Below are 10,618 nucleotides of genomic sequence, written 5' to 3'. Positions count from 1 at the left end.
CCTTTTTCCATTTCACAAGTCTGAAATTTGATAACATTTGACTATTCCTAATTTTATTTTGACACTTTTTGTAGCCTTTAATTTCATTTTGACTTAAATAATTCTTTCATATTTGGAGTAACCTCTTCGCTGGACCAGTATTAATGCTTTGGCTATTTGCGACGTAGGATGCCTTAAACAAAGCAAGTCTTTACGTCATACCCAAAACAAATAACGTGGTCAAATCGAGAGGTCGCTATGGAGGTATCTTGACAGTTGCCTGTGAAAAAGACAGCAGAAAACAGTAAGCCTATATAATCCTGATAATATTTTTTATTTTTTTTTTACTTTTTTCTATTTTTATCATTCTTTTGAATGTCGATGAGTGATGAGCTTATCTGCTCCGGATTGCATTTGTTTGAAATCCTGATTTATGGGTTTATGGTTGTTTTTTATTTCTTTTTTTTTTATTTTTTTCTTCTTTTTTTTCTTTTTTCTTCTTTTTTTTCTTTTTTCTTTTTTTTCTTTTTTCTTCTTTTTTTTCTTTTTTCTACTTTTTTTTTCTTTTTTCTTCTTTTTTCTTCATCTTTTTAACTTTTCTTTTTTAATATTTTTTTCTTCATGTTTTTGATATTTTTTAAATATTTTTTTGGTCACAATTTTTATCATCATCAGGATTAATATTGGCAACCATATTCTACTTCTTATGCTGGTTATATATCAGTATACGATTTAAACTGGGTTGTGCCGAACCTGCATGCAAATTGTCATGCTGAAAATGAATTTTGTAATGGATATGATAATCTAGTTCGGCACAACCTAGTGAAATGATCACGAGTTTTTCAACATCATCCTTATAAAAGTGTAAAATATTATATCAATATATATATAATCATTTCCCTTACTTGCCAAAATTTTTTATTTTCATATAAATAGATAAAATAGAGTAGAGCCTTTAACATGTTTACTATTCATTAACAAAGATTATTATCTACATCATTGTAAATAGATTATAATACAATATAACCTATTTTTAAAAACAGTTGGTTGTTTTGCAATCGAGTACTGCTGTTATAATATAGCAATACACAATTTTGATCTGTATTACCTATTGAATCTGCAGTACCGATATCCGGTAATATGTGAAGGACCACCAATTCCCACTCGACAATTTAGAACAGAGGTAAAAGTATCCATATTGAACTTAATCAAATGAAATTTTTGTTGAAAGAGAAATATATTTAGATTCATTTGATCCAAAATTTACTTGTCTATGAGCTTGCATAAAAACTTAAGGATTAATGCGCTTTAAAACGTACCTATTCAATATTTTAGGAAAACCAGGGTTATTTTAAGTTATGCTTAGCTTCCGAATGGTCATGCTTTATTACAAGACTTTAACATAGGTTGAGAGTAGGCAAGAAGAATGAAGATACAAGTACAATTCATGTTATACCTTCCAGATATAACTGGTGTCTGTGAAGTAATTTAGAAAACTGTTAAAACTGAAAAAAAAAATGTAAATTAGAAATAATTTAATGTGGATGTAACGCGTCTTCTCATGATTTATGCCGGTTTAAAATGGAATCTAGAATTAAATTATAAGGAATGACTAATATTTTTCTTTCTATTTGAAGTAACAACAAAAATGTGGTGCACACTTTATGATAATCCGCTATTCAGTATGCATTACTTTTTGTCATGTTATTTCTTCATAGACAGAAAAATGTTACAGTCATTCATAAAAGGATTTTGAATCGGTGGTCTGAAACATATACCGAATGATCTTTCTTGTTTTGGAAGACTAAACAAGGACAGTCATCTGAATAAAATTATTTTTGAGGATGGTTTTAATACAATTCAAACTACAAAGTACAAGAAAGTTACCATAACAGTAAATTATTCTGCCATGCTGTAGAACAATAACTATGTAATTCCCTAGACAACATATCCGCTGGCAATATTCGTCGACAATAACTAGTTTGTTACCTTTACATACAATATCTTCTGAATATTTTGGAATTAAAACAAGGTCTTTATAACAATAGAATGGATTATAATATGCATTAAGTTTAAATGGCAGTTGATTCAAATATACATTGTTAAAGTCAATTGCACTTTGACTGGAATTTTTGAAAAATCTCTGATCTATTCTATGAGATGCTTTGCAAATTTCACGTATGTTTAGCACAGTATTTCTAATCTGACATTCGCGGCCGCGAAATGCCAAACCAAAAATACCGGCCTAGTGAACAAGCACCTGACAAGCAACCGCACAAGCAACACCCCCGACTTTTCTTCTCATCTTCATTGGAATTCTGAAGTAATACCACATGCACGAATCTGTAGGTTCATGATATGACAAATCGTGTATGCTACAAAGTGATATGCAGTGTATCTTCTTCCGTTTCTCGTCAATGCCATATAGTGTGGAAACTGAAATAATATTAAAAAAAATCATAATAACAAGGTGCTTCATGTAATATGCAGTAATGACTTATGATTTTTTTTAGCAACAAGTTAAAACCAGCATAAGGAAAAAATCAACAATCCAATTATTCAGTCAGTGTTTAAATGCAATTCAATGAGACAACATGCATACAACGTAGTTTCGGTGATAAATAACTTATATGCGAAAAATGAATTTTAATTCAAGAACCACACGTATGGCAAGCTTGGTTTTATTGCGTCATGCATTTGTAAACATGTTATTTAGACATTTATAAATTCCTAAGGAATTACAAATCTAACTCATGCAAACTTTACTATCCTTTTAAGAGGTCCCAGTTGGTCATCTTTTAACTGTTGTGACATGCATATAACTGTTGGTGTCCACATGTTTTGATTTAAGTTTTTCTGGTGAAGATAAATCAAGAAAAGCGATTCGGACTGCAGGAATATTCATTTATTGAGCAAGTCCCATGTCTGAAACTTAAAGTTCTTACACGTCCTTATTCAAATCATATTTGTTTGCACATTACTTATAACGTTTAATCTCTTTTTTTACAATTTGTTTAGATTACTTGCCATGTGCGTTTTTAAAAAACATAAATACCTGATATGTTTCGTAAGAAGCTAGTGCCAAAACTTGATCTAGTTGTCAGTCCTTTTTTCTGAAAAGAGATATTTTTAAATGTAATTTTGTGTCCAGATTGGTTTATTAAAAACTGAAGCAAAATATTGAGACTTCATTATTGCATCTACACAAATAACCGTGTTTGAACTCGTATTTTCCTGAGTTCAACCCCGAACGACAAGCACTCACTGTGTCTCTCTTGCAAGTACATGTCCAGTATTTAGTCTGATTCGGTAATGTATTATCATAATGATACTATTTATGACCTTAATAAATGATCAAAAGACTTTTCACGTGAACAAATTTCAAGTATTATTGCTACTTTCACCAGAAAGCGTCAGATCATTATGGAGATAACAATAACAGTTTAAGGAACACTTATACAGACCCTTGCTTTTGTTAAGACAGGAACATTCTGAAACGACCCTCATTTTTGAGATGTAAATCCAATTAGAGCCAGACTGAGTTGTATCTGCTATATCCGTTATTGCAAGTTTATTAGGTAGTTGTAGACAACATTGTCATCAATCTTTGAAAGTTAAATGTAAGGACATCATCGTTATAGTGGTGAGTGAAGTTAAAGGATAAAGACAGTTTTTTTCACTCTTTATTTATCTTAAACCTAACGTATGTAATGTGATTTATATGATTTAGGGAATAAATCATCAAGCAGTGGGACACAGTTGGTACCAATATGCATTCAGATTATATGTATTCAGATTATCTTTTGAAAAATAAGTCTTCCAAAATTAAAAAATATATTGACAATAAATGAAACTGTTAAACTTGATGCTATCATTTTGATCGTAAAGTTTGTTCGAAACTATCCTTAAGAAAGTATGATTTGTCTCTTCCTTATTTTTATCTACCTAACCTTTCTGTTTTATGAATAAAAAGTTGGACTCTATTTTCAATCGGTCGTCAAACGGTATTCTACGTTCGATTGATAATCTATTCTTCAGGTAACAATCGTTCGATCAATAAAGCACCAAATGATTCTACATGCCGTTTCAGTAAGTAATTGCAATTTGAAATAATCGATAGTATCTAAGCTGGTACGCGTATGTTAACATGGTAACCAAAGACCAATTCTGAATACATAATTTTCCACTATTGAAACCAAAATAACTTTCTCTAAAGCCATTATTTTCTTGTTGAAAATGTTTTAGAATTGATTGTGTCCGGATGATCATATGTTACCTTTTGATTCCTTATATGGTGTACATTCTTATATTGGACACACCCTGCCTTTTCCATGAAATCTCGATCTCCAGGGTCCCATATTGTATTTTCTCTCAAGCAACTCAAACAAACAATGTGTGATCCTAAAGCTATAAAAGTATGTAGAGCATTTTCATAATTCTACGCGTACAAGCAGTCCTAATCAGTTATAGAAATTGTTTTGTTTCTCACAAAAGTAATATATATAAATATAAAAGAACAAATAATCTACAAATTCCAAGTGATGAAAGTTTTTCGTCAATGGTACTTAGTGTTTGGAATACTTTGTTTTTACAACTTTCCGGCCTAAATCATGGCTTCTTGTATTGTTACCAGAACTTCATACATGAAGCTCACACTTTGGTTTCGTTGGACGAGAAATACTGCTTTCTCAAAAGTTTTTAGGACAGGGCTATCAATCAAATTAAGGTCATCATTCGAAGAAATTGTACGGTCGCCATCATGAGCTGATTGGCCATTATGACAAAAGTGTGTCAGAAATCATATCTGATATTTTTCCTCAGTCATAATGACCTTCCATCATTACCGAACTGAACAAAGAAATAACACGACGGGTGCCGTATACGGTGCAGGAAATGCTTACCCTTCCGGAGCACCTGATTTCACTCCCGGTTTTAAGTGGAGTTCGCGTTGTTTCTTATTTCTTATTTATTATTTGTACTGTTGACGTAAATGTCCTTTGGTTTTGTGAGTCTTTGTTTACTCCTTGGTTTTGATTGTTATTGTCTTTGTGTTATACTGATGAATATTACTATCATAAATAACGGCTTGATAGATAAAACTGTTAGTGTTGTTTTTTCTTCTGCGTTGTCATTTGATATATATTTTGCCTTTTTTTTCAGAAATTATGATATTATTCTTTCGTCTTTTGAAGTTTGACATGGTCGAAACATACTCAATCGTGCAATAACCTTCACTTGCATCTTTTCTGTTTCATACTTTGGAGATTGTCTCATTGGTAATTAACCATGTCATATATTTCCATGCTAATGACGGATTTTGGTGACATATTTTTTTCTTTTTAAGTATTAAATTTACATTAAATTTATTTGTTGCAGATCGTGAAAGTGGGATATAAATAAAGGCAACAATAGCATACCGCTTTTTGAATTTCATAAATCGATAGAGAAAAATATAAGAATGGTCATGATTAAGAAATCAATTACACGTCTACGTTTTTTTACACATGCCTGGCTTTCAAATGCTGTGGTTTGGGCTTTCCAGAATAAGCTAGATCAATAGAACGCTGCTGTTTCATTCACTCTAAGAGATATGAGAAAATAAGTTCCTAAAAATGCATACCTGTCGATTCGTTCATATCTATTCATATGAATCCATGTAAACAAGATATAATATCTTCTAAATTACATGTTCTTTGTTTATTTATTGCTGCTTGAGAGGGCTGCCTTGTGCATTGCTATTGAACACATTAACTGGAATATAAATAATTTGAAATAATTAAGTGTACACAAAGTATGATGTCGACATAGATGAGCGTCGGTTATGTTTGATAGTGTGTATGTAACAATTACTTTTTATTGTTGATGGTAGTATAATATATAGGGAAAACGGTACTATTACATTTTCCCAGCATTAGATTGGCCTTTTGTTTACCCAAGACATGTGAAGGAAGTCAACTTAGAAGGGCTGTGATTGGATGTAAGGGTACAATATATTTTTTTATTATCTATGAATAACTGCAGTGTGTAAATTTACATTATAAATTTTAAAACCTATTGAAATATTTTCTAGAGAATAATTCGAAAAGGCTTTCAAAATTTCATAAATTTGGTGTAAAATGACGGTGGGCATGGATAACATAAACAAGATCCGTTGGAAATTGGTCATGATACTATTTGGCTTCAATTTGTAAAGAAGAGTAATAAAGTACTAACACCACACATAACTGTTTTATCCAGGTTTTTATTATAAAAACTGTAAAATTTAGAAAATGTTAGTATTGTCGCCTATGGCAGAATAAATAGTACCGTTTTCCCTTTAGAGTACTTTCACTAATATGCAAATTCTATGACAACCTATCACATGTGGTTTTATTACAACCGGATTATACACACTAGTTGGAGGATGGAATGCACGAGGTTAGCAAATATACCAGAAATTCAAAATTCCGGAATCCGGATTGTTACACACAAGTTAGCAGCAGGAATACAATAGTCCATTTCATATACCGTAAATTTGTGCTCGACTGATAAATTTTTGATTTTAGTTTAGATTATGGCAAGTTATATGTAATTTCATAAGGCGACTATCGCGACATGAAAAAAAATGGAGAGAGAAAATCAACAACCTACAAAACACAACATATGAAACTAAAGATTGATTAACAATAATCACAGTAGATACCTTGGGTTTTAATAGCGGATGATACAGCCATAGAATGAGACAACCATTTAAACAATGCATTTGGTTTTGCTCAAAAAGGAGTAAATGCGATTCCCTCAGATTTTTTTATATCTTTGGTTTGTATATTCTAAATTAAGTTTTGAACATCGGTTAACCCTTGTTCCCTCATATTAATCGAACTATGTAAATTTGTCTTTAATTTGCTATATAGATCCTTCCTGTTTCCTAAAAGTTACATAATGATTCAACTTGAAGAGCAGTATTAGTTTAAATTTGATATCACATTTGAAATTTTGGGATGGGTTTTATGGTACTCACCCTCATGTTTTTCTGTATTGTTTTGTTGACTGTTGTTTGTTTTTTTTAAAGAAAAGTGTAGAACCAGTACTGTTGATAGGGGTTTGTGAAAGCTTGAAGAGATTAGAGATTAAAAATGAGTGATTTACTGTAAATTCAGAAATTATTGCGTGCATTTATTATTGCGATTTTTCATTTTAAGCCATGATATCACTAGAAAACCAAATTCGAAGTAAAACGGCAATTTTAATTAAAAGACGGAACAGTAAATAATGTATTAATGTGAAATCGTTCGTTCAATTTTCACTGCGGTAAAACATTGCCGTTTCAACAATTCGCTTGAAGTCAGTCAATAAATATGTCTGATAAGTAGGTAATATTTTCCTACATGGAAAACTAACCAAATAAATTGTCTGAAAGGATACTGAACATTATTGGATTATATTCAAGCCAAATATCCAACTTGTGTTCTAGACTTTCAGACGATCTTCAGATCGAAATGACCATTTAGGACTAAAACTAGTTTACAAGTGTCTGTGTGTTTATCTTTGAATTTTGATTTATGATTCAACTTTTGATAACCTCCTCCTCTAACTTGTAGACTTTCTACCTGGAAGAAGTTATTGAATTGAATGACAGTCTACACTGCGGGATATGACGCCATATCTCAAGTATCAGTAACAACTTTAATGATAAAGATAAGTAATTTTCAAACAAATACATATTTCAAGTCTTTTTATGCAAGTTCGCACCACAGGAAAAGCATACCTGAGACATGTCACAACGACCATTCTGAACTCGGAACCTCTTTCAACAATGTTCAAGATTTCAATATTTCAAGATTTCAAGGTTTAATTGTAAAGCAAAATCCCAGATTCAAATATATGTATGTGTAACATGAGGTAAATTTATAATAACAAGTGAAACTGCGAGATATTGCTCACGGATGATACCCCCGCCACAAGTGTATAATTTTAATAGTGTAAAAATATGCAAGTGTCCGATAAACAGGAAGTTATAGAGTGATGGATCTGAAAACGCATCACACGGTATAGCTGACTTATATAAACCCTGAAACAAAGTTTCAGAAATCCTTGTATTGTAGTTCCTGAGAAAAATGTGACGAAAAAGTTCAACTTGTCTATTATATTTAAAATCATACAAGTGTTCGGTAAACAGGAAGTTGTAAAGTGATGAATCTGAAAACGCATCACACGGTATAGCAGGCTTATATGAACTCTGAAACCAAATTTCAGAAATCCTTGTATTGTAGTTCCTGAGAAAATTGTGACGATAAATATTCATGGGACGGACGGACTGACGGATTGATGAACAGACAGAGGTAAAACAGTATACCCCCCTTTTTTCAAGTCGGGGGTATAATAAAGATGAGTTATAATACAATGGTAGCATATAAAAACAAAAACAAAACAAATAAAAATCATAGCTTTCTAATTAAAGATGACACCTGTCTACATAAATTAACAGTGCATGAAATTAACATAATATATAAGTTCTGCTTGCATGGATGCTTGGTACAATAACTAGGGCTATGTTTTTTTCTCTAAAAACAACAAGTGCACAAAAAGGACAACAGGAATCAAACTTCGAATTGCTAATAGCTCTCTTTGCATAGACAAAATTAACGGTATTGATACTTTATTAGGTTCCTATTGTATCTACGTAAATAAAATTTATAATTGAAATCTTGCTCTTCGCTGTTTAATAATTCGTTGTCATTACAAACAATGCATACTTCAATAGCTGAGCTCCCATCGTTTATACAGAAGTAAGTAAACTTAAGGAGGATTATATAGAAGGAAACTATATCTGATCACATCATTATAAGAATATCAATATAATCAAATTACTCTACATTTAATTTTATTCATTACGGAACCACTAATTGTGTTATAAGGTTATTAATTTCGTTAGATTTTGCGCATATTCTTGCTTACCTTGGAAACATGTCGTTTCTCTTTGGTATATCTTCCTCAAATGAAGTAAATAGGTGTCAGTAGTATTCTTACGCCTTATCATAACAGTTTGACGACAGTCATTAAATAAGCAAAGAAAATATATTTTTTATGTCTCATGACAGTTTCATCTATTTTATTTCATTTCATCATTTGTATTTATGACATCGTTTAATTATATTGAACTTATTTTATCAGCCTTGTTTTCACCACACCGGGATATATTTTCTGGTGGATATATATTCCATTAAACGGGAAACAGATATTTTACTGTAAATTTCCAGCCCAAAGTAGATTTCATAAAGTCACGATTAGATATTGATACGTGTAGATAACATCATTTTCAACAAGGAAATAACTGCAGTCAATAGTATTCTTTTGTTGAAAAAAATAACACAAAGTGAAACTCATTGTTGAATATGTAAACTAGTGTATTCAATGAAAGTAACAAATTGGTAAAACTAAAACCGGATAATATGCATTATAAAAAATAACATTGAACAACTCAATGCTTTCGTTGCACGCCATTCAATTGTCTCAAATGATAAACCATTACGAATGAAGGAGCTGGTAATGTACTTTAAAATCAAATTAGAAAAATCTCCTACTGAAAATACTTCTTGTAACTTATAAGTTTGAAAACCTTTACTATGTTAATTGCACTGAACAGGTTTATATTTTGCAGTTATGTACTGTTTAACTATGAAACTATCAAACATTTATAGATATAATTTTAAAAAAGGATTAAAGACTGCAATGTCCCTATTGCATATTATTATGCAAACAAAGGTAACAATTGATATACAACATGTATCGTATCATTAATATAAAACTTTGAAATGAAGGAGGTGGACAGTTTTAGCTAAGCTTTTATTTATCAGGGAGTTATTCAGGAATTTCTCAATGCTATACTTTTTTCAAACATAGCAATAATTAAAAAATTTTAATATACTATTTTCGTTTTGATGCAAATCCATTAACTTTCTCATTCTCTATTTGGCCATTATTTTATATATATGACTTTATGTTTCACATCTTGGAATATGAAAATGTCTTCCCTGTCAGTTACTAATGATTATTCGCATAACCGAATTGATTTTCCTCTAAGTTCAGTATTTTTGTGATTTTACTTTTTTCTTTATCATTTTATTTGTTTAACAAATCAACATATGACGATCTGTAATAAGTCAGCAAGACTCTCCGAAAAAAACCTAATTACAACTATTCAAAAGAAGGCTTTTAACCAAGAGTTCTGTGTGGTGAAGCTGAAATCATCCCTGAGTACGTTTTTCATTGGTTGACATTTATGGATTTTTTGTTTCATAGTTGATGACAGATTTGTTCCAATTTTCATAACTACAAATCCCTTCCGTTTCTCTCCAAATATGACCTATCGAACTAGACTTATCACTGGGTTTGTACTTGAATGAACAACAGAACTGGACCCTACCATATGTTCAACATAAATTGCTTGCACTTATAGACCAACCGAAACCGACCAACATTATCACGTCGGGTTCGTGTTACTCATTGATACAGTATTTTTTCTATATAGTTCAGCTATGATGTTTGTCTGTTTGTCTTTTTTTCCTTTTTAGCCATGCCGCTGACAGTCTATTTTCGGTTTATGAGTTTGAACGTTCATTTGGTATTTCTTGCCTCACTTTAAATGTGCTTCAACCTG

The 10,618-nt window shown here is 31.3% G+C and overlaps 1 protein-coding gene across 1 annotated transcript; it reads right to left on the bottom strand.

Annotated features, from left to right (window-relative positions):
- Positions 1-565: 565 nt before the first annotated feature.
- LOC139528025 (uncharacterized) lies at positions 566-9,007 on the bottom strand. Its single transcript, XM_071323804.1, has 5 exons — positions 8,917-9,007; positions 5,600-5,730; positions 4,256-4,386; positions 3,035-3,092; positions 566-2,415 (listed from the first exon to the last, which is right to left on the bottom strand). Exons 2-5 carry the CDS (start codon positions 5,613-5,615, stop codon positions 2,225-2,227), a joined length of 396 nt encoding a protein of 131 aa, XP_071179905.1. The 5' UTR covers positions 5,616-5,730; positions 8,917-9,007; the 3' UTR covers positions 566-2,224.
- Between the last annotated feature and the right edge of the window lie 1,611 nt (positions 9,008-10,618).

Source organism: Mytilus edulis, chromosome 6 (assembly GCF_963676685.1).
Source record: "Mytilus edulis chromosome 6, xbMytEdul2.2, whole genome shotgun sequence".
NCBI classification, from domain to species: domain Eukaryota; kingdom Metazoa; phylum Mollusca; class Bivalvia; order Mytilida; family Mytilidae; genus Mytilus; species Mytilus edulis.
Note: the sequence above shows the minus strand (reverse complement) of the source record. Positions and strands in the feature narration are given on the sequence as shown.

Bases quoted from the DNA above. Each gene is read 5' to 3' on its own strand.
- LOC139528025 (XM_071323804.1), bottom strand. The intron at 3,093-4,255 runs GTAACATATGAT...ATCTCTTTTCAG, and splicing joins ACCATATAAGGAATCAAAAG to AAAAAAGGACTGACAACTAG. The intron at 2,416-3,034 runs GTATTTATGTTT...ATATTATTTCAG, and splicing joins CTTCTTACGAAACATATCAG to TTTCCACACTATATGGCATT.